Source organism: Coturnix japonica, chromosome 4, assembly GCF_054131305.1.
Source record: "Coturnix japonica strain WE chromosome 4, WE-NBRP24, whole genome shotgun sequence".
Taxonomy (NCBI): Eukaryota; Metazoa; Chordata; class Aves; order Galliformes; family Phasianidae; genus Coturnix; species Coturnix japonica.
In genome coordinates, this window is record NC_140666.1 from 37832038 (window position 1) to 37857982 (window position 25945).

Sequence of the window (25945 nt, forward strand, 5' to 3'; positions counted from 1 at the left end):
CAGTGCTCCTCATAGACTCAGAGCAAAGAACCTTTGTCTGGTTGGGAACATTTTCAAAAAATCCAGTGCTCTTCTACACATACAGTTTGTTGCACTATGAATGGTTTGGAATAGTTTCTTCACGTAAATCTTCAAGGGGAGGAGGAAAACATTACTGGAGGAATACTCATCAAACAAACACAAGCACTGAGATGTGGTATTGCCGGTCTTGGTCAAAATTTAGTAGTACCATACAACAGCAAATTAAATCTCTTGCAGAAAGATGCCTGAACACACTAGGCCTAAAACAGTTGCCAGTTTACATATTTTAAATTCTATAAATATGTATATTCACACAGCAATACATGCAGAGATTTATATAAGACAGGAGGCATATCCAAGGCAATGGGCGCACCTGTCATAAATTATAAAATAAAGTCAATTAGAGAGCAAAAATTCCCTCCCCTCCTCACACTAAATCCAATTATTCTTGTAGACCAAACTGCAGCAGGCTGCACGCATAATCTAAGACACAGTGCAAATCACCATATTTTTCAAGGTCATTTATAGAAAGCAAGCTAGGTGGTAACATGAAATAAGTTGTTAGATTCCGGCATAAGTAGGTTATTCTTCACTATTTTCAGCTCTACTAAAACTCAAGGTAAGAAAATACCTAAGAAACCTGTGCATCTAAATCCCAGGGACACCGTGCAAAATTCAAGGTTTTTAAGTCTAAGACTACATTTAAGACTATAACTTACATTAGAAATGTGTCTATTTTTCCATTCACTGTAAAAACGTGTACCCTGCTGCCATCTCCTTAAAGAAACATGTGCAATATTGCTTCATCAGGCATGTTTGAGATTTAACAGCACTGTAAAATTTTAAGTATCTCAGCTCCCTCTGTGACCTTCCCCTATGTCAACATTCAGAGACCTACTTATAGAGGTAACAGCCAAAATGCAGGTGAAGAGAAGATTAGGAAAGGAGATAAGACTGCCTTTTGACTGAATTCAGCTTAAGAAGATCCTCTCACAGCCAGCTCCAAAATACTAGTTTCTTTCTTTTATGCAGTGCTAGCTTAGAAGACATATCAAATTGGCTTGCTCATAATTCACTAAGCTATGCATATTATCTCCTACCAAATAATGCACCACTAGGCAGTCAAGACAATGACTTGTCTTTGCTTACAGCTCAGCAGTCTGGACAAAGAGCTCAGCAGAGAAGGCAGGAGATTACATCCTGCTTCGCAGAAGATGAACATTTCTCATGCGAAGGAGCTTCTGGAGTGCAGGGCTTCAGAAGCAAAGGAATTCTGCAGTACAAATGGAGACAAACTCCCACCAAAAAGAAGGAAGAGAAAAATATCCAAGTAAAGATGAGAGATGCCCTTCAGACATGGAAGTGGATGTGCAGATGTTGTTGCTATTCAAGACACTAAGTTCCTCAAAGAGAAAGATCTGCCTTGAAAAGATATAGGGATAGATATAATGATTTCTATTCAAATTTCTTCAATCTAAATCTATCTCACTTATGAACTCAGAATTTCCTCATTATTTGAGCTATGTTTCAAACCATAACAGCATTTGGCATGAAACTTAAGTTATGGCAAATACTTGCATTCGTTTTAATCCACTGGCTAAATACAGCCCAGAGAGCAGCAAAAAATAAGCTTTCAGTTTTGACAGAGAAATTTAGAATAGGTTTCAGCACTGCCAAAAAATCATCAACTTTGTTGTTTATTTGCCACTCCACTGCCAGTCAGCATAAATACATTACTGGATAATTTTCAAACAGAACATGTACAGTTGCAATCGGATATTCAAACTTAAAAATCCAGTCGTTTCTTCATTAGAGTTTTATAAGACCTATCTTACCAGAGAAAAATTTCTCTTGCTTCACAATTATGCTCTATTCACATAATTGCTTTTTAGCAGTATGTACATTGGTGAAAAACTATTTTCAAAGTTTAAGTATAGAAAGAGTAACATTTCATCAAAAATCATATATATATATATATATATATATATGTATGTATATATATATATATATATAATCATCTTTGTCACAACTTTTTGAAAAGGGATAATTAAAACAACATAGCAGCAAGAACATTACAGATCTTGAAAAAGAAATCTGGGAGTTGGATTTCTGCTGACCCAGTGTTACTGGAGAGCATTTCGTAGGTGATCCGAAACAACAGAAATGCAAGTAAAAATGAACAAATGGACAACAGTTCACAGAATCATAGGGGTTGGAAGGGACTTCCAGAGATCATCAAGTCCAACCCCCTGCCGAAGCAGGTTTCCTACACCAGGTTCTCACCACATTTCTTAGTTGCCCATCACTCATCAAGACTCATTTCTTTTCTCCCACTGCACAGGTGGCAAAGCTTGCTTCTGATCTGATATACCGACTTTAATCCTAAGCATTTGTAAACTGGTTGCATCTTTCCAACTAGTAATTATCACAATCCCAAAGTGTTTTAAAATGAAATAAGAAATACATCAGTACATATTTTTCCTCAAGGCTAAGTGTTATAAAATTACACTGCTTCCCCCAAAAAATAGTTAATCCATTTAATCTTTTCTGCTCACTTTTTTCAACTCTGAGAGCAGGGAAAATCCTCACTTTAGATATTAACAGTACAAAAAATGACATGAGTGTTAAGACTCATGACATCAGGACATCAATATCAATACCTATCAACCATATTACAAGGCATGTCTGCATCCCAACACAGTATAGGTCTGTTCTCATTAAGTGATGGAATGGCATCAATCAAGCCTATTTCTAGATGCAATAGAAAGTAAGGAAAGTACACCTCAGCATTATTTTAAAAGGATCACCATGGCTAAAGTGTACCACGGCGCTAAAAAGAAGCTGAGAACACTAGCATGAAAACCAGACCAGCCCATGGATACAACGTGGCATGCAGAAACTTTTGACTATTGATATGATACCTGCAAATTCTAATTAATGTAACTAACAGCTTCCCCTTAACACACACACACATGCACAAAAGCAACCCATACATCACCGTAATGCTGAGTGAATTCTGCCACAGATATTAATAATGATAACTCCACATGACACCACTACTGAAGCATTTGGAAGAATCATATAGTTGTACATCTTGATTTTTACACATCTACAGAAATTATGCTTGATCTTAACTTTTTTGCAACACAGTAACAAGACTAAACTCAATGCCAGTTCCTGTTTAAGTTCAGCCTGAAGAACTGAACATTTTGCTTGATCCATCACATTGTCCTAGATAGTTAAACTACAGCAAAACTCAGAGCTGTATTAATAACTTCTGATTAATTAATAATAATTTTGATTTATTAATAATAAATCAAGCTGACTTGATGCACAGTGTAAATTTCTTCTAGAGATTATAAAAAGGTTTTCCAACACTGAAGTAAGGTTATAATAGTGAAGTTGTCATTGAAGTACTGTATTCATTGGTAGCCTGTATTTATATGATAGAGCCCTATATTCCACACATTTCCCACATATTCATACACCTTTGTGTACGGATTGCATCCGAAGGAAAAAACTGAGCTGTTTATCATTCAGGGAGTTTCTGCCTAAATTCAGAGCAAAAGATGTCAAGTATGTCCCAGTCCAATGATTATTAGGGAACGAAGTAAAAAGATGCACTTTTCATCTCCACAGGACTGTCGCCAAACCCTTGATGTAATAAATGAAACACGCCTGCTATTTCACCACTGCAAAATGGTACTGTAGATATCTTACAACATCTCTGTTTGCAGGAGGGGGTAACTAGCTCTAGATGAAGTGCAGATATGTTATTAAACAACGCACAGCTTGAATCCTGGGGCCAACATAGATGACCTTTAGAACATAAGCAGTGTCTAAGGCAAATATGCTTTCATCTTTGGGGAGTATTTTTTCAAGAAAAGATTTAAGAGAAAAACAGTTTAGGAATACGTTAAACATAAATGTGCCTTCAATCCCTTAATGCTTCATTTTGAAAACAAAACCACAAGTAGTATCACATGTCAGAAGAAAGACTAAGTACTTTTTAAGCAGAGTATTAGCAAATTTAGTTAGATTTAACTTCATTTTCATTAAAACATCCCAGTAATTATAGTACATAGAAAGGAGCTAAATGAAGTAACTAAGATCCAAAATTGGAGGTATGACTAATGTGATTCTGAAAAAAAGTCTCGTATGTTTATTACAAGCCTATAAAAACCAAGCCTTGTATTTTACGTTAGAATCCCTTAAGCAGGATGAAAATACGAAAACATAACAAACCACACTGAAGCATGTGAAATATAAGTAAAAAGGTTTTAGAGATGGATTAAGTGAAACAGCAAGCTACAGAAATAGAAAAAAGGTAATCTCTTGTCTTGTGCTTAATAGGCTGTTATCATTCATCTTCAGTAAGACTGAAGGAGTGGGGGTGCTTGGATTTGTTTTTTTCTTCCACAGTTGTACTTTGACAGTGATTCTAAACAGCTTTAACATGTCAAGTGGTATGATACAATTTCTCCCTCCTCAAACCATGATTTGCAGATTCTGAGCTGCTATGCACAGCCTGGCTTTCCCTCCAGAGTTAGCAGCAAGCTATCAAAACCCACTAGGACTGCTAACCATCTTTTACAATGGAATTGCCTGGGCTTGCAACGTTGTTAAGCACTGGAACAGGCTCCCCAGAGAGTTGAGTCACCATCCCTGAGCGTGTTTAAAAACTGTCTAGATGTTGTGCTCAGGGACATAATTTAGTGGAGGGTTGTTAGAGCCAGGGTTGAATGATTAGGTTGTAGTTGGACTTGACGATCTTGAAGGTGTTTCCCAATCTGAGCAGTTCTATGATTCTATTATTAGGATACTCAATTACCATATGTTTGTTACATCAGAGGTTGTTTTTTGTTTTTTTGTTTGTTTTTTGTTTTTTTGTTTTGTTTTGTCATGCTTTTTGTTTGTTTCTTTAAAAAACAATAAACTCCTTTCTTACCTCAAATTCAGCATGTCGATTAATATCTTCTGCTCTCTGTCTGCTCAAGATAAATTCTGCTTCATTAGCCACTCTGACCAAATGGTCCTTCATAGTCTGACTCAACAACCTGTGGACAGAAAATATTTAAAAGCTGCCTTAAGAGGAAGAAATCCTAAAATAATACTGTATATATATATAAATGGACTGAGCTCTGTTCTATAACACTGACTTGATTGTGTTAAGTAAATGTCATAAATAAGTATGAAAGGTAATCATCTGGCAAATAGTAAAACTTTATTTCAATAGTAAACTAAATTGAGAATCAAACAAAATGTAAATATCATAAACAATAACTTGTTTTACTTACAATAGAGAAACATATTAAAATCTTTCAAGTACACACAACACATGCTAAATAAAAGTAAGTAGCTTATGCCTACAAATATCCAGAGTGAAAACCCTAATGTAACCAATACGAAGTCCAAATCAAAAGAAATGTGAATTGTACTTTTGCAGTATAGTTTTTTTTCTCCAAGTACAAAATTGGAATTTTATGTTAAGTGTATACTTAAGTAATATTTTAAGGATATTATAAAATAAGGATAATACAAAATATCCTCAGTCACACAAACAAAATGCTGAGATACACATTGTTTCAGGTTATATACAGAACAAAGTTGTAATTCAACCTGAGATTTCTGAGACCTTCATAAACCTTGCATTTGTGAATGGCAGAAGATATAACAGGTTGAATTACAACCCAATTATTCTGTGAGTTCACATATTGTTACTAAAAACATTTCCTTTTTAATTAGATACACTGGGATTCATAAAGTTAAAACTAACTATACGGAGCTAGACAGGAGCTACACACTGTTTTGAAAGGTACACATTTCCATAGGATTACCCAAAGATAACCAAGACAAATACTTTACTCCTGGATAGTTTATCAAAATACCTATTCTTAACCTATTCTAACTTTTCATCACTAGCATGGAAGCAGAACATAAAATCACTTGGTTTCCTTGCACGAACAAACTAAAACACATTTCATCAAGTTCAGAGTCTAGCAAGATCCTTTCTTTAGAAAGGCAGGCTTTATTACACAGAGTCCATTCTAATGCACACAATGTCAATTTTATCACCCAGAAGTAATTTAGCTGAGCTTCAGCTTAAGCTGTTACTACAGGTTTGGCATCTGTATGTTTGGCATCATTATTGCTCTGCTGTCTCATTTCCTATCTTGTTCATGATTCCGCAAGTCCACTTGTGGACTTATGACAAGAAAACTAGAGTCAGAAAAACACCAAGAGATGGAAATGTTCTTTGTTCATTGCTTCTCATGCTACAAGTCCAAGAAAAATGCAGAGTAAGAGCTGAATGGGACAGATTACGTGATCTCAACCATTTAAGTCACTGAACCTGTTTGCATAAGGCCTTAACAAAAGATATAAGCACAATTCTTTGGGACATGACTTCAAATCTCAAACAAACTCTTCCTCGTTTGCAAAAGCAGACTATTTCATGTCATTAACTTTGAAAAGTTGAACAGCCTAGTAAAAACAAGCAGTGAGACAGAATCCACGTGGGAAGTTAAAGACATACTTGCATCCTTTGTTGGGTATGGAATGACATGCTAAAACCACTAATTGATGGAATTACAGCCAAACAGATAAGATATTCTGATTTTTATTGTTAAACCAGATAAGGACACACTAGAGATAAAGCAAGAAATCTTTTTATTCTGATGTCTAACTGCAGAATGGTTATTTTGTGAACCTTCTTGGAACAAGGGAAAAAAAGACTGCAAGAGAATAATTTAAAAATAAAAAATAAAAAATAGTCAGAGATAGTCAGGAAAGGAGAATAAAAGCAAGCTTTCCTATTTGCACTCCTCATAAGCCTAGCACATAAGAACTTCTCTTACATCAAAAAGAAATGCATCTTACAGGGATACACACTGATCTGACTACTCAATGTGTAAAGTGTTGGAATTACAGCTGCAAGGCAGTTGTGGAACTCTGATATTTTACAAACATCCTGATCAATCATCAGAAAAATACAGGCAAGTCCATAGTTTGAATACATTTATGCCCAAAAAAATACTGAAGAAAGTAAACAGTGCAGAGTCACCAGAAAGCTGCCTTGGACTTGCAAGAGTATAAACCCAAAGAGTGCTCTGAAAGGACATTCAAGAGGACACATTGATCCCTTCTTCTCTATGAAGAATAGCCATTCAGAACATGCCTCCGTAAGAGGTAAGTGAAAATTAATCTGATGTTGCACTCACTTCTGCATCAAGAGTGACAGAAATTATGAAAATCTGAGAACAGAGTAACTGTACAATCCCTGTACACACACAGTGTGCAGCATAAATACCTTCTTGTTACTGCTATATTAATTTACTATTTAAAAGCAGATGTTACTAGAAACATTATACATAAAAAAGCATTTAAGAATTCCCAGGCACTCAAAAGCGTTTTATGATTTTGCTTTCTTATAGAATCAACAAATTAATGACATATTCCCCAAAGCAAAACTTACCTTTGTCACATGCATACACTCCAAAATTATGAGCATCTCCAATAATAAAAGCTTACATTAATTTTTAACCATTAAAACAGTTCTCCCCAAAAGCTTCTGCTTGTTCATTAAGTTGCAGCAAAGCTCATATGTTTCCAGTTACATAAAAAGATGCAATTTAAATGCTTGCGCAGATGATCAAACAAAACTCAGTGAAATAAAGAACTGTTTTTAAAATGACTGTGTATGTCACACAACATCTTGGTGCACACACAAGCACAAGATAATCATGTAGTGTCAAGAACCCCACCTCATATCACTTTTCCATTTCTGAAACACATCCAGGCTACAATTTCTAATTTTAAGCACATTTCACGCGTTGCTTAAAGTCTAGCTGAATGGTCTTCTATAATTCAAACCCATGCATTAATAAAGCTGCTTCTGCTGTGAAGCAAAACAATAGCATAAGAACTCAGAACATAAATCATCGTAGCTCCCTTTTACAAAACCAGAATGGCAGGTTGCAAAAAATAGGAAGAGGAAAAAAATGTGGAAAACACTTTTTTTCCTCCTGCAAACCAAGATTTAGGTGCAGTTTCTGTATGGAAGCAGACTGTCAAAAATCAGTTCTAGTTTGGACACTACTATCTTATTTTTTTCTGAGCCATTTTTGGTCAGTTATGCATAAAGGCTAAATGTATCAGTTATCATCCATTTTTTTTCATTAATAGCTGTATTTTTCTAACTACTTTCCATTACAGTAGTTGCTCCTATGGCAACACATTCTCTAACACTCATTCCTTGAAAGTGACCGCACCATTGCAAATGAAAGACAATTGAATGGGGCAGCCTACATCTGTCCCTTATTTTCTGTTAGGAAAGTGAGTAATTGGCCAACTAGTTTGATTGCCAACAATCCCAATATTAAAAAATATTTGCATCTATTACCAGTCAGAAGTAATATCTGAAATTTAAGAGAAGCAACAGCAGGTGATGTTAAAATTCACATAGTACAGTTCCTTCTAAAAAAAATACTGTAAAAATACAGATGATTACAGCATTCTAGATTTTAAACTACTATATGTTATACTTTGGAAGAATAGTACCAGTTTTATCTGGCTATTTATAGTGAGGTTTGGGGCTTTTTCTATTTGGTTAATGAAATTTTTACTGTCAAAGGATATTAGGTTGGTATGCTACCTGTCCTCTTCTTCCTCTCTGTAACTTCAGAATTCTTTGAGTAACTCCAACCAATACTTTCTTTTTTTAACAGAAGGTTGGAGTTCCTCAAAACATAATATTTAAATCCAGTGGAAAACAGTAAACCTTATAAATGTCCTTGGGGGAAAAAAAAAAAAAAAACAACATCCCATAATCTAATACTGGATGATATTCCTCATCAGACTACAGAGAACCCACCCATAAGAAAAAGCTAGAGAAAAACAACAGCTTCACTAGTTCTACTTCTCCTGGGTATATTCATGAAACCATAGGTTTGGTTTAGAATTTGAAGGGGGGAGAGGGGGTGGCAAAGGGGAAGAAAAGTATTCTGTACATTTAATTAGGGCATCTTTCCAGCAAACTTTATGTGATGGCCTGCTGTTGTTGTTGTTATCTTCTAACATCCAAATGCTGTCTGAATGCTCATTTACAGATGTATAAACATTGAAGAATACAGCACTTAGTTCTTCAGATGACCAACAAAACCGTACTTGAGAAAATTAAAACTAATAATGTCCAAGAGTCTCTTCAACTGAAAATCTGAAAGAATAATTGCTGCAGCATGCTTAGGAGGCTGATCCTTCAACCCCTGCCATGCCAAACCCATTATCACCCCAAAGGGGATAATAACTGTCATGCCTAGTCTCAAGCACAAGTACGTTTGTTAGTGCACTGACTGATACAGAAAATAAGGTCTAGCATTAGAGATGCTTCACACTAAAGTGTGCTAATGAATCAAAGCGACAGGAGAGAGTTCTAACCTTCACAGAGCAAAGGAGTTGTGTGCTAACTAAGTAGATGAAAAAAGAATCTAATGAAAAAGACATTTGTTTACTCAAAAAATAACACAAACTAGTCATCTTTTTTTCCAGTTCAGAAATAATAGCTTGAACACCTCCTGCATAAGGAGAAAAGATTATTAGATCCAGGATCCAGGATGGGGAAAAAAAAAAAAAAAAAAAGAAGAAAGAAAAGAAAAGAAAAGAAAAGAAAAGAAAAGAAAAGAAAAGAAAAGAAAAGAAAAGAAAAGAAAAGAAAAGAAAAGAAAAGAAAAGAAAAGAAAAGAAAAGAAAAGAAAAGAAAAGAAAAGAAAAGAAAAGAAAAGAAAAAGGAGAAAAAAAAGGAAAGAAAAGGAGAAAAAAAAGGAAAAAAAAAGAAAGACATCTGGACAATTTGGAAGTCTCTGAAGAAGAAGACTGGCTACTTGAGTGAGTCAATCACACTGAAAGGATGGTTCCAGTAAAACAAGGTCTCTCATCAGTAAGGTCTTTGGCTGAGAGCTCCAAAACAGGCTGTCCCCAGAGGGAGGACCCAAAGGTGAAAGGCAAGCACCAAGACTGAAACCTAGACTGACAGAAGTTCAACAGGTTAAGGAAAATGTTTTACAATCTATGTTTCTGCTGCACACATGGCTGAGAGCACAGGGCAGCAGTGCATGCTGGCACCTTTTTAACAAGGTTTCAAAGAGCTGTAACAGTGTTCCAGACATAATGTTATTGTATAATGCACATTCATTTTATTAAATACAGATTAACATTCAATGCAGTTATCTTTTGAGATTTGCACCTGTTTACACGTACAGAAAATTACTTTCCAATACTTGCTCCTTAAGCTTTTCACTTATATTCAACACTTTCCTGGTTTTCTACACAGATGTTTTGTTTTCATTTGTTGTTTGTTTGGGTTTTTTTCCTACGCTTGTATCCTGGCCTTCAAAGACTTCAGTTGTCATTCTGAATCTTCATAATCTAGTCTCTGGTTTCGATGTTTAGAGATTTTTTCCCCCCGTTTTGGAGATTCAAAATTTCTCAGGGTTCGAACAAACCTATTTTGCTATGCACAGAATAGCAATGGACCTACTGTATCTGCAAAGCCTGGGAGCAGCATGTTATATACTAGTTATTTGCGAACATGCTGAAACCCAGCCCAACACATTCTGAATGCAGTACATACATTGCAGACCTTACGAGTCCCAGAGGCAGACTTTCTGCACATATTTCTGTCCAGGGAATCGTAGCCAAAACACAGCAAGTCAAAACATAAAACTTTCAACTGGCAAGAGAGAGAGAGAGGTACATTCATACCTTTCACATAAAAGGAAAAAACACATTTCAAGGCAAATGTAAGAAGAGATTTAGATCTCTTCTTTTAGAGCTCATTTGATTCCAGAAACATTTTGTTTCAGAAGCATTCTCTTAATTGCCTGATAAAAATAAAAACAACAACACCACACAGAAAAACAACCGCGGGAAGACAAGAGGACAAATTTCACACTGGAGTACCCTTCGGTATCTTAATAAACTGTCTGAAAGTGAGTAATAAGTGTTGTGAGTAAAACTATGCTTTACAAAGGCTATAAGATGATATTTTCCACCAAGAAAGCAGAAAACAGCAATTTTGTGATTCCACAAATTCCAAGCAGTTCTTACCATCCTTAATATTATTTTATTTACTCTAACACTCCATGTATCATGGTACCCCACAGACATCCTTACTTGCTGAAACCAGTTCTGTCCTACATACAAACACCTTGTCATCTTTCATTGAGTATTTGTAGGAGACAATTTAAGAATTCAACTATTGTTACATAGTTCTGTTAAAAGTCTAAATTAGCATCTTTCAGCTATTTCCATTTTTTAAATTATAAGGTTTCAGCTTTTGGAGTTCTTAAAAAATCACAGTGTTATGAAAAAGTAGAGATGCTTTCAAGTAAGTGTTAGTGTATGTGCAAGAAGAATAACGTGTGACCTGTATAAAGGAGATAAAAAGAGTAGTTTCGGAATGCAGTTCATGTTGTAGGGGAGATAATAGCTTCCTTTTAGTGAATGCTGAAAAGCCACAAAGCAATGCAATGACCAATTCAGCAGTAACTTTAAAAATTCCTATAAACTGGAATGGAGGAAAATGGAGCCAGATAAAAGGTTCTCCTCTTCCCCATAATGAAAGTTACGTTCCCACTTTTTTAAAAAACAACTCTGCTATGAGTCATGAAAAAAATGAAGTAACAATTACTTAGATATTTTCTGCTAACCAAAACCACACTTTTCAGTCTTTAAGGGATCATTTGTCCCTGAGACAACCACTCTCCTACGACTAGACTATAAGTTATTGATGTTGTTTATGGAGGCGGGGAGTGATTCCATCTGTCTGTGATGGGCACTGTAGGTTTTTAAAAGAAAATAGTCAATTCCAAACACTCTACTGATAGAACGCTCTCTGAATGCTTGACCTAAACAAACTGGCTACTAGGTAGCTGCTACTCAGTAACTGATTTGTTCATGATAATCATCTTACCCAGATGAACCTTACATTGCGGTTTACATGTGTGTGGGATCTCTACGTTATCTATGCTAATAAAACATTAATCAAGGGCCAAATTTATAGCAGGCACTTTATAAGTAAGGTCAGCACAGGTCAGCCTCACATAATAGGAAACAACTACAGGCTAGATCTTAACACTGTAACTGAACACCCTTGTTACTTTACCTTGGCCCTTGGGATCAAGACTAGTAGCAAAATGTTTTTTCTGCCTCAAAATGGTGCTTCCCTTACCGTAAAGTGAAATGCAGCCATTAAAATGCTCATTACTTCTAGAAATCTGGAGAACATTTATGCAGTTTAAAAGAAAAAAATCTTAAATAGACACTTCCACAATGATAAGACGTTTACAGAGCATTTTAATCTATGTGATAAATTATTCTATATTTTTAGCTCAGTAGCTGCCCTAATTCTATAAAATCAATTTTCTGTTGAGATTATTACCAGTTTAAGTTGCTCACCAACAGAATATTGCTTCAGAAAATAATATTTCTTTAATTTCTTACAATACTCCTTCCCTAACTCATTAAGATATCCTTTCAAAAGCATAAATATTGTCCTCAGTCTGACTCACGATGTATTCCTAATGAAGAAAATATTTATGGCTCTGAATAGTCACTACAAGTTTAACAGCATGGCCCTAACAACTGCTCTGTCATTTTCTTTAAGTCTCAGTAACATACATATCTAGTTACTGACAGAACATGAAGGCTAATTGGGAATATTAGCACAATTTCTGTAATTTAAAGGGATAATTTTCCTTTCCATTTTATGAAGTAGAGAGAAAATTAATGAGGAAAATGGTATCTAATTCTTCAGAGAAAGGCATATCTAACACTTCCTAACTATAATACCTTCCAAGTATCAATTCCCTTCCTCAAGAGATTAGTCAAATACAAATTATAGTTTCAGCGTTAAACAGCACACAAGCAAATGAAGAAAGAAAATTCATGACCCTGATAAGTGTCTATTTAATGAAGCCAGAGCATTCAGATTCTGTAAAATCTCTTATTTGTTATTAGAAATAAGCAGAACTGTTAAAGAATATGAATTTATGCTTTTGAAACTCAAAGAAATTCTAACACAACAAGCAAAAAAAAAAAAAAAAAACAGGAGAAGTAAAATTCTAGAAGAGTATTTCAAAGTCATTTAAGGTCCCTAAAGTTCCCAAGTGCTAATTTTGCTATTTTGACTTACCTTCCTTCATTGACAAGTTCTATAAAGGCAAGGCCAGCATTCTTTTGTATGGAGTTCTGCCACTCCTGAGAAAGAGAAAACAGGAAAAAAACAGTTGTAAAAATGAGACCAACAAAAACCATTCAGGGTTAAAAAGTCATACACCTTCTTTTAAATTCTGATGAATGATACCACTAACAATCATAAAAACATTAATTGTGCGAGCAAGGACAAAGATCTGTCATCCATTCCAAGGTACATTCTGTGGAGGGTAGAAGAAAACACAAAAACATCCCACAGATAACTCTATTGTTCACTGTTGTGTGCTAATTCTCAACCTCCTCTGGCTCACTGATGCTCTTTGCCTTGGTGGGACTCGGTAAAGCTAATATAACCTTTCAAATAAATTTAGAGCTTATTCTTCAGACACAGATTGCTTAAATAGTAATTATATATACAGATAACAGCCTTCTCACCTTAATATCATCTCTTCCACTGCAAAGATCAGGTTTACCAAATAATACATCATCAATGCTCAATATATATTAAATTAAATTAAAGATTAACACACAGAATTAATTCTAGCAGCACAGAGGCAGGCAGCACACATTTCTTACATTCAAGAGAACCCTGAACTATAGCAAAATTCCACATTCCCTTCAGGAGTACATGCAGGTTTTGCCTGATTCCCAGAAAAGACATTTTGAGAAGTAACCAATCAATATGACCCTATAGCAGGGCTTCCTTCCCATTTTGAAAGCTGACAAAGAAGCAGAATTTGTCAGAAAAAACAAAACAAAGACTTTGAATCCTATACTCAATAGCAACAAATTGACAGAAATTTTAAAAAAACAAAACAAAACAAAGAAACAAAAAACAAACGTGCAAGACATTTTGGAGGAAAAAAATAAAATAAGGATTTGGAAAGAAGACAATACAGCTCTTCATTTAAATCAGATGTAACCATTTTAACTAAGTTTGTTCTAAACTTCTCCACCAACAGACAGCCATGCAGACAGATAATTTAGTATCATAAGCACTTTCACATCGGCTTTCTTGATCTTCCAGCTATATTCTAAAAAACAGCAATCCTAGCAACCATTTCTTTTAGAAAGCTTATCAATTCTAAAAGACAGAAAGCACAAAGCTGCAGATAGAACTTAAATCAATTTCAGATTTCTAAATACAGAAGTATTCAGTAGTCACTGTATCACCACAGAAGGTTTTTAACTTCTCCGATTTGCAAAGTGGTACTACCTCTCTAAGTTAGTGGAATGAAGGTTTGATCAGACATTCACAAAAGCCAACAGAAAGATGAAAAGTTTGAAACGTTTCAGTATTCGACTAATTTCCTATTTTTCAATCATTTTTCATGTGCGACACAGTATTGCAGTGTTGAAGCAGTCAGAATTAAGAATAATTGGAATTTGTGAGGTACTACTCCTCATGAATAATAAAGGATTACATTACTTTTTATATAACTAGTTTATATGCATTGCTAGTCAAGTAATGTTCTAAATGTCAGCTAGACTCCATTTACATACTATCACATTGATTTTTTATTTTCTTTTTTAAATAATACCCCCAGTGGTATCATCAGTTCTTCCTGCTACATGTTTTTAATGATATTTCTCCCATCATCTTTCTTCCAGTTCTCTCTCACTGCCTTCTCATTGTTACCATTAGAAGACTTCAAGTTAGTGGAAAAGCTGTTTGAAATAGCCTTAAGGAATATTTATTTCACTTCAAAAAAAGCCCTTTAGGTGTTAATATTCTAAATAAAATAATTTGCAGAACTAATACCATTAAAAGGCTCTTTTAATATAATAACAAATTGTAAATATTTAGCTTTGTACAAGGATTGTTAAAATGATTCTGTTAGTCAAAATGTGTGAAAAGCAAAAAAAAAAAAAAAAAAAAGTTCTTTCTATGACACTGCCCATCTGTTGCTCTATGTTAGTAATATCTCTCTCTCATTAACAGAGCTCACTACAACACTTGAAAATTTAATTGGTGAAGATGGAGGTTGAAGTGAAAAGAAATGGTATTTATCATGATACTTTTCAGCATTTTTCTCTACATCAGACATCATCAAAAGCGGCGTTAGTCTAAACAATTTCATAAATCCCAGCTGAACACACCCTAAAGCTAGTTTTGATAGTTGAAAGAAAAGACTAATGGTCATCATATTTCATGATCCCTTCAATATTTCCCCACAGTATATGTTCTCTCGAACAATTACACTCCATATGCATATTGCATTATTATATCAACATCTTAGTTATCCATCTCCCAAAGGTATTAGGGAAAAAACACGTTAAAAGCCTCAAACTCAACCACTAATGCAACTAAATAACTACAAAACACATTTCAGCACTTTCCTAAGGAAGGACTGTAAGAGAAGATCAACAAAGTCAATAATTTCATACCTGTTCTAAGCTGTACTTAATTGACCATCATTTCCTATGGCTATAAATGTTTAGTAACTGAAAGACATAATCTACTTCTAATGCTTTTGGTCATTGTACAATGAGAATAGTGAAGCAGGAAAAAATAAAAAAATAGAAGCACTAAGCACAAATAGCTACAGTGAAAAGCAACCATTTCAAGAAGACAAATAAGAAATCACATTTTACTCAAATACCATGTCTGATGTGGAAACTTCTTAGCTCATTATTTTTTCACCTACTTCCTTAATGGAATCTGTAAACACTGATAAGTACTCAAGACAAAATGCATGTACTATATCCTTTCCTGAAATGATATGTAGAACATAATCTGAATTGTAGTTTTGTATAGAACAGTATATTACACTTCCCGTAGCTACTGCACAACTCTCTCATAAGCAAAATCATATCCCATTCCTTTATAGCAAAAAATTTATATCATCACCAAGTTTCATTAACACATTATGAGCACACAGAGATCATCAGTTGAAAACATGAAGTAGCACTGGTATTAAAACCACCCCTTCAGAAAATAATCTTCAAGGTTTTTATTTTAACCAACTATCATTCCATTTGAGTTAGATATTTCCGTGTTGTTGTTTTTTTAAATCTACTTTACAGCTTTCTTTTTTAATTAATCTTAACTAATGATCAGTCATTTGACACTAAAATTAACATAAATCACCACCACATTTCCTTTGTCTGGAAAATACATGTAGACAGAAAACCACAGCAAGCATTAGACTACAACCAGCAGTGAGATTATTCTAGCAAAACAATCTTTAGTAACTGTGTACCATTTTATTTCAGCTAGATCTACACATGTAGTTATTCTGCCTTCAAATACATTTAGAAGACTTTTATACTACTTACTCCTCTTTTTTTCTTAAAAAGAAGCTGTGTCTCTCTTTCTATGGCAACATCTTTAAAGTCTGCATTGAACTTGGATTTTCAGGTGTCAACTCAATCGATCAGTCATTTCTTCCATTTGTAGTTGGCTCCCTGCATGTTCTGAATGGTTGAGGAGCTCATTATTTATCCTGGACCATCTAAAAGCTTTTTCTACAAGCATCAGCTAGTAGAAGCCAGCTCGAGAACAAACTGAGGTAATTCTTCTCACAGTGCATTACACACCAGTGGAACCCACTGTTAAATAACGCTGCACTACTTAAATGTAGGATAAAGAAGAGACTGTACAAGGGTATGCAAGGAAAATTCAGCTCAGATAATACCCCACGTTGACATTAGCTGGAAAGAGGAAGAAAACTCATGGAGGAGGAGGAGAAGCATCATATATGCTTGACCTATTTTATTCTTCTTTGCATCCACAGTTAGAGGTAAAACAGAGTAAGCAAGGTAGACCCCTTAACTAACGCAATATGGTCATTTCCAAATTTAATCTCTTAAATACCAGAATTTATTTATTTTCAAAAATATTTGGATGGGTTGCAATTTTGAGTGCTTGCATGTACACAGCAAATGTACAATTCGTCCTCATCTGTACACTTCTAGGAAAGAAACAGAACCATATTTCAAAGAATTAACCAAAAATACACATTCTTCAAGCTATATGAAAATATTTGTGAGCCCAATCCATGTATTGATCTCACTGTTAGACAAATACGCATCCCAAAAACATTCCCAAAAGCACCAACAGATCAAAAACACACCATTTTCAACAAATAGTACTGTCATCGTTATTTACAAGTCATCTTTTTATGTTTATATGTATACATACACACTCACACATCTTCCTTACATAACTTCTCAGAAACCTAAAAAAAATTTCCTAACAAAATGAACATATTAACAATCATGTGTCATGTTTGAAATGCACACTCAAATGCAAGAGAAGGCAGACAGTCAATTGTTTCATAATCCACACTTCCCATAAATCTGCTAGTTTTAAAATTTATTTTGATTCTTAAACAAATGAGAAGGATGGCTTCGGTAGTGACAACTATTAACAGAGCACTAAGGAGTCGGGTGGGAAAACGTGTTAACATATGACTAAGAGACATATTATATCCTAGACTAAAGGTCAAATCTGCATGAAAAACTTGTTCATAGAGATATTCTAATCTTTAAGTGTCTAAAGTAAACTATCAAGAACTTTTCAGCAGTGTTTGTACTTGGTGTCACCACTCTCTCAGCACCACATCCACTACAGGCATGAATGAACTCAGCAATAAAGAATACATAGCAAAAACTAGATTATATCTCAGCTGTGTTTTCCATAATTAAAAAAAGCTAGCCTGCACATTAAGCAGAATATCTGGCATCTGAAAACACAACTTGTAGAGAGTCTGCTTAACATTTTTAGATCTACAAATATACAATTAAAAATGAAAAATAGTATGGAATTAGGGAAAACATAACTAAAAATTCCATGCAATATTTTAATATTGAATGAACACCTACTAAGTAGAGTATAAAACAGCAAAATTTTGCAGGTTTGAGGCATTTTAAATGTAAGAGCAACCAGAAAATGTATTTGAAGACAATTATTTAGAACAGTCATACCTGAAAGAGGAATTAACCAAAAAGAAAAAACAGTAATGTAAGAACTATCTGAAACTGATTGAGAAAAAAATATATACATCAGTAATTATATACATGCACCCTCCGTAGATAAACACATCACTGTTGCTGAATCTTGACATTTACAGAGAAAAGCAGTAGTCTGCAAAAATATTTAGTGATGTTTTGTCAGGGGAAAACTTATCAAACAGCTTTGAATTTACCAAAATTTAAACAAAATCTCACATATGAAAGCTGTAACGTGGCATCAGCATAACAAGTCAAGAAATCTGATTAATCAATACAGAGGTTTTGATCGCAATAAGGATGATAAAAGTTGCTCTAACCCTAGCCAGCTACAAGCTTTCAACTGATGATCATCATTATGCCTCTATCAGGGCTCCACATACTCAGGCTGAACAAATGTGTCCTATTAGTATATGGTCTGTCTGTTTGGCAACTCCAGTCTGAAGACAAATGGCAGCTGCTGCCCTTCGAGGTCTGAAGTCAAGTCCTCAGGGAGTCTAAAAGCCCAACTGGAAAAATCAAGGCCTGTTCATTAGAGTCTGCTCCAGGGGAAACTTGCTAGGCTGCCATCAGAACTATATAAAAGAGCTAATTATTTTTATAAGACTTTTAAACTATCAAACACACTCTGTTACAATAACAAGTATTTACTGCTGGCATTCCATTAAAAAAAAAAAAAAAAAAAAAGGTTGCTTTTTGTTAAAAAAAATAAGCTAGTGAAGTCTTTGGATTAAAAAAATTAATGAGTCTTCTAGGAGAAAGTTGCATAAAAATCAACTAGATGAGACAGTTTCTCAAGGGGAGACATAATATCAAGGATTTAAGTGTGGGGAAATATTCCAAAATACACTCAAATCTTGCTAATGAATGCTAAAGGTGAGTTGAGATTGCCTGTGTGACTCTCTGTCCCTGGAAAGAACAAGAAATTGAAGAACAGTGAGATTGCTCCTGCAAAACTGATTGAAAAGGACCTGTAAGTTGTATTTACTTGCTTTAAATCTGTGCTGTTAACTAACAAACTGAAAATGCAGAAGTACAGAAATGTATTGATAGGTCTGTTAAAAAGATAAAGGGTTCAGCTGGTATCAAATGCTGAGACTGAACCAAAGAGCTGAAAACTCAAAGTGAGTTGTGCCAGCACTTTATTCTTGATAAAACACTGAAATAAAGGTTTTTTATAACAATAGTTACTTTTATAAAACATACTCTATGGAATTGTTAGAACATTTTTCAAGTAATTCATAACCACAAAGTCATTAACTATTTTAAGCATTAAAATGAATCAAAGTACCTTATACTGCAACATTTTTCCAGCTGCGCAGCATGACAACAACGTATTGAACTCTAACAGTATAACAGATCACTGCTACAGAGTATTTATTACATGGTATTTATTGCAAATCTTTTAAAAGTGTTATATGAAATTCATTAGTGTTCCTTAATCAATTCTTGGATCAACATGCACATTAGCTTCCGACAGCCTAATTCAAAAAAGCAATTACAACCCCAGTCCTTATGTAAGAGGATGACAGAAAGAAACTATGTTGAACCAGTTAAAAAGAATGAAAACGTAAAGAAAACAGATTAGGAATGATTTATACCAATGCCTAGTGCTGAAGTTAATTACAACTAACCCAATAAAATAGTTCCTTTATTATTGTACAGCAAGTAATAAACTGAGACACAGAAAGCAGAACTCTTAGCTGACTTTTGCATGTTCAATTCAATAGCACACTGCACTAAGAATTAAAGAAGTAGTAAACAAGCCATACAGAAACAGCAGTTATTTAACTAAAAGCAGAAGACTCCCCTGCTGTTTAACCACTTGGGACATTCCATGTAAACAGAGCTTCCTACAAACTGGTATTATGTTGTTACTGGTAAATGCCTGAAATTACCTTATAATGAGAGTTTAATTTCAATACCTAAAGTTTGAGTTCACATCACAGAAAGTTTTTATAGATTCTGAAAACAAATTATACACATACAGAGCTGGATTAGTTTGCATACTTGTGTGCCATGCTGTTCAGTGAAATACTGAATAAAAAACAGTCAGCTTGTCAGACAATACCCTCTAAGCTACGAGATTACTTTAGAACTGACAACTGCTGCCTTCTCTGCAAACTATAGAAATCTATATTAAAAGCAGAGTTATACCACATAAAATACTAAAGTACACACAATCTTTTACAAATTACATACAGCCATAAAATCTTGGTGTAAGTTGCTGTTGTCATCATTTATGGTGATATCGAATATTCTTAAAGAGGAATTTTAATAATAAAATACCTTAACTTACTTAATCAAAAAACCCATTAAAAATTATTAAGACATAACTGCACAATCTGAATGCTACCAGTAAAATGCATCACAGCACAGAGCCTGCATACTACCAAAACTCATGGAATTAATTTTTGTATCTGGTTTCAAAAAGATACGAGCACATACATGAAAAAAAAAATTATTACATGCCGTTTGTCACCATCTAACTCATGACTTCATGAGTAAAATTAAATCCCTAGAACTCATATTGCACTACATGGGACAGATATGACTCTGCTAAACTGCAGATCTTCTACATTCTCTACTAGAGCAAGAAACTGTAGAATAAAGAAAAATCAAGCGAGCGGACCACTGATTTCAGGTCCTCATTTCTAATGGAGGAAGCAATTTCCTTGGGCAGCCTATCCCTTTCTCTCTCTCTCATGAGCAGGCTGTTGCCATGACTTCATGAAACGACATTAGGGGTCAGGTTTAAGTTCATGTAGCTGCAAACCTTTTCCTCTGTAGTTTCCTCCTTGGGTTCTGTAACCAGCTATTTTCAATGCAAAGATGAAAGGCAGGAGCTTATAGAAAAATAAGACAGAGATCTTAGACATTAACTAAGAAACTGAAGTACCAATCTTCCACAAAGAAAAGCAGAAATGGAAAACAAGAAACTAAGTCATATGAAACAAGTCAGAAAAACAGAAGTGACAAAAAGGGACAACACAAGAGGAACACACAGAAGTGATATGAGCTTATTGTTTTCAAAATTATTAAACACATATACTTACATACAGGGAAGAAAAATGAGCTTGCACTCCCACCATTACACTCTGCTTCCATACTACATTGCCTGTCTTCTACATTCAGACTTGCTCCTTATTCACTGTATTCACTATTACGTTATACCCAGCAAATCCTCCCACGCACATACAAAGTAATTTGCTCAAAAATAAAAATACTACCATTTATATTGAGGTAGAAATAAAAATAAGTGTCTTTAAGCACGTACTCAGACAGCACTGAGAAATCCAGCTCATTCTTCTGAATCAGACTTGGCTCCAAAGTAGGGCCTAACACCTAAAATGTGCACCTCTATCATTTTCATGGCTGCGTTATCCAAATTACGAGCTTTTTCACTTGACAAAAATCTCTTAAAATATTTGCATAAAGACAAGTGAATCATCAGCCCCTCTGATGATTTTTCCAGTTGCTGAGAGACATAAAAAGGCACAAACAAGTTGTAAATAAGCCTCAAGTTTAAACTGTAACCACACACCACCACAATGCAAAGCTCCTCCTGCCACAACTTTCAGCTCAACAGATCTTTCTTAAACTCCTGCTTGGCAACAGGGAGATTGAAATGATTTGGCTTGTTAACATGAACAAAAAACGTTAATGTATGTGTAATTAGTATGAAGTTTAAAAGACAAGCACTGCCACTCTGAACTTTCCACAGTCTCACCCCCTACCCTCCACCAAACCTCTTTCCATGGTCTCAAATTAAACAGACTAGCTGTAAAACAGTGGGGTGTCAAATTAAGGCACGCTTTATTTTCAGAGGTCTCCACACTTCGCGGCTGACTTCCTGTCAGGAAGAATTCTATTTCAGTGCAGAGCCCCATCAGCAGGGAGCTCGCAGAATTAAGTGCCAGTTGATATTACTTTGTTTTGCATTTACCACCCATGAGAATATTGTTCAAAGATCTAGTTATAAAGTCAGCATGGTATCATCCTTCTGACTAGACTGCCAAGCCACAGGGTGTGCTCTCCCTGCACAAAACTCACCTTAAATGGTGGTGTTTTTTTAAGTCCTAGTGTGCTGGTGAAGCAACAGGATGCCTTTTTTCTTCAGAAAAGTCGCACTTCTGTAGCTAAATTATGTTCTTGTTAACATCTGCAGCATCTGCAGTGTACATTCATGGATGTGAAATTGACCTGTAACCCACCAGACTCCCAAAATTCACATTTAAGTTATACAGTCTGCTCTCTTCCCTGAACATGAAAAAAAATTATACATTAATCATACAGACTCTCAGCACAGTTTTAAATTCTACAGGCTAATATTTTTAGCTGGAGTGGACTCATTTCCCATTCAACTGCTACCAACACCACCATGTCCTGAATTCCTGACCAAATTTAAGTAACTGTCATTTCGTAACAGAAATTTTCTCAGTCTCTAATATCTGAAAAGGCCACAGAATAACCACTAGATGTAGTACTTAAAAAGAAAAATAAAGAGAGAGGGGGATATTCTTATTTTTTCCACCTCAGAATTTTTCCAATGGAAAGATATACATTTTCATAGGATGACATTAGGGAAGTTCATCTCTCTTCCTCTCTGCTTCAGCATAACAAACTATTTCTAAGGGCTTTTGTGCCATTCTTTCTTTCAGCACTGCCTCTTTTTCTTTCCTCTATCCAAAGTCTCTGTGTCACGCTGCCTTCTCCAAGTGAACTTTCCCAAGAATCAACTCAGAACCCAAGTCCACACCACAGCACCGTGGCTTCACTGAAAATTAAGGAAGGCATTTTCCAAATGGGGTCAAAATCAGGTCCAGATAAAACAATTTCTTATCAGGAAACCACTTCTATTGCTTTGATGATTATTTATGTCCAATAAGCACAAAAAACAACCCAATTTAATAAACTATCAAATACCAAAATAACTCATATTTAGCAGATATAAGATTTTCTTCTATTTTTCTCAAGCTAAATGTCACACTCCATAACTTTTTTCCACCTTACAATTCCGCATCACATATTCCACCTCTAAACTGAGGAGCGAGTAAACCTTTTATGTACCTCCTAGACTACAAAATATGGAAAGTTGTAGGGAAATAAAGACAAAGCAGTAGTTTATATGTTTTAACTACTGCAACCACTACAATGGTGCTTATTGCACCATTAAGAATAGGCCACTTTATTCATGCAGTACTGACAAATCTTTCCCAACATATTCTAATCTATTTCCATAGTTAAAAGCAACAGCTCAGAAATTATACACCTCTGTGATTTCTACTGTTAAGGAAGCTGGCAATACACACCTGCTTTACAGACTTCACACAAACCAATCCCTTTCTATTAGTTTATTTTAAAAAAAAAAACAAAAAACAAAAAAAAAAAAAAACAAAAAACCAAAACTGTCAATCCATCAACTACACTAAGAAAAAAGGTAGTATTGAAACATATTGTAAATGTAGTGAACTAAAATGGAATCCAACTACTGTGATCATTAGCAATTTTTATCAAAATTCCTCTTCAGAAACTCCTATTTCACAGCTTAGAGTGGCTCTTCAGTTAATTCCATTGAATTCAATGCAGATTATTTTTTTTTTTTAATTTCTTTTTTTAAAGAAGCTAGGTTTCAAACCATTTAGAAAAGAACAGGAATTCCAGCTAAGAGAGAGGTTCCAACAGTCAAGCTCTGCATTATTCTGGATTTTCACACAGAATCTATTACAATAGCCCAGTTCTGAAGAGACAAAGTCTACTATACTATTTAGGTCACCAGAAAAACCATAATCCAGAGCTAATTCCATGTGTAATTGCAACATAATTCAGTTCAAAGGAAAGTACTTAAATGGAACCAGCTGGGAATTGTATCAGAATGGGACACTGGCAGGAAAGTTTCAGCCTCTACCATCATGCCAACATCCACGTCTGACACTATTATGTTGTGAGCCAAGATAAAAAAACAGAAGGCACTACTTTTGGAGAAGTCCTTGTAATAACCAGGATAGGTTTTCAAGAGATAAGAGTTCAGAATAAAAAACTGATGCACTGAAAATATCCTGAAGCATGACTGTATATAAAAGCTCAAAAGACATGTCCCAAATACTTGCCATCCAAAAGCACCTTAAAGACAGGATGAAAACCTTTCATTTTGTGTGCCAGTTACAGTGGCAGTACAATATTCGTTAAGAAACTGCATTAAGAATCTTGCAATTACTATCTCAATAGCAATTAACAAAATGACTGGCAATCCTGCATTTTCATACACAGCTTTATTAATTATGCCTTGCTCCACTTGGTACAGCATAGACCTGAGACAGCTTCAGAATCTTGATAATCAGTAGCTGAATAAGATGACCCTGAACAGTCTTGCTTCCTCCCACAGGCATTTCACCCCTACAGAAAGCTAGGCTGCCAGATTTTCTTTGAATCTTGCAATTATTCAAAACTGCACAAACCGACTAACATACAATACAAAGTCTCTGGCACACCTGTGGAAGATGTAATTTCTGGGCACCTCAGTACAGTGCTCTCAGACTAAACTGGAAGCACTGAATACTTCAGAACATAGCGCCTTTGAAACAACGGGGAGCAGAAGGACCCAAGAACCTCTTTACACTAAGCCAGTATTCATCAATTCTTATTTCCTAAACTTTTATGAAGGTTGGATGGCTTTCCACCAGTTTTAGAAAATCTTTGAGTCAGTCTGAATGAGTCTATTTTATAGTCTAGAAAACTTTGATGCTCACAAGTCAAAAACAAATCCGACAAGAGCAGCCTAGTTAGTTCTTACATATATTCCAGTGACAGTTCAGTTCATCTACTACAGAAAGGATAACATATTTTTCAAGAGCTGCCCATTCTTTAAATTAAAAGGCACCAAGGAATTACAGAGAACTTTATTCACCTTTTATTGTACCTTTTCACTTTGGATCTACAATAATAGAACAAATACTGTATGTACTGAGTAACATATGTTACTCTCTGTGAGTAACAAGTAACATATGTTACTCTCTGTGAGTAACAGACAAATATGTTTTAGAAACTTCATGAAAGAGTAGGGAAGGTGAGAGTTTTTCCTGTTAGATGGAGTATTTCAAGGAAACAAGTAACAGATGAAAGGACACACAGTAGCATATTTACTTTACAGATAAACACACACATGCCCCTTTAGGCATGTTTAGTTTAGGCACAGAGAAAATAATTTTCTAAGAAAATGCTATTTTCAAAGATGATATCAAGTTTCCCCAAGCAGAAACCTTGCTTTACAATAGCACGTGAACATCTTTACCATCCTGACGTCACTCATTTAAAAGGGATATTAGACACAGGAGCTCACTTGTTTAGCTTGTTTAATTACCCCAACAGGATACCAGCCCAGACTACACGGTGCTTCTAGGTTCACTGTACTGTATGCATTTCTGATAAATGGGAAAAGAATAGATGACCTGGCAGAAGGCTCAGACAATAACATGTGATTTACAGGACATGAATACAGCTACTATAAGATTTATCTGACAGCCCTCTCCGATAGTGGACTGTTGAGTATCCGATGGAATGATTTCTAGTCTGGAAAGTCTGCTACTGAGTAGCCATACACATTATTTATTTATTAGATGTTTTGGGTTGAAACCATTTTTAAATGATGCACTTCACAATGCCCAGCCATAAATTTAGTTTTAAACCCTAGAAGGGAGGTAGTGTTATTGGAATGTGTGTCAGACTGAGTTAGGATGAGCAACACGACGCTTTTATAAAGTGG

The 25945-nt window shown here is 35.1% G+C and overlaps 1 protein-coding gene across 6 annotated transcripts in view; it reads right to left on the reverse strand.

Moving 5' to 3' along the window:
* LRBA (LPS responsive beige-like anchor protein) overlaps positions 1-25945 on the reverse strand; it is a 344265-nt gene that overhangs the window by 225083 nt on the left and 93237 nt on the right. For all 6 annotated transcript variants that reach the window (XM_085546513.1, XM_085546512.1, XM_085546511.1 and 3 more), the window contains 2 exons: positions 13211-13275; positions 4970-5078 (listed from right to left, as the gene is read on the reverse strand). In XM_085546513.1, the coding sequence (XP_085402639.1) occupies positions 4970-5078; positions 13211-13275 (174 nt within the window). The remainder of the gene's footprint in view (positions 1-4969; positions 5079-13210; positions 13276-25945) is intronic.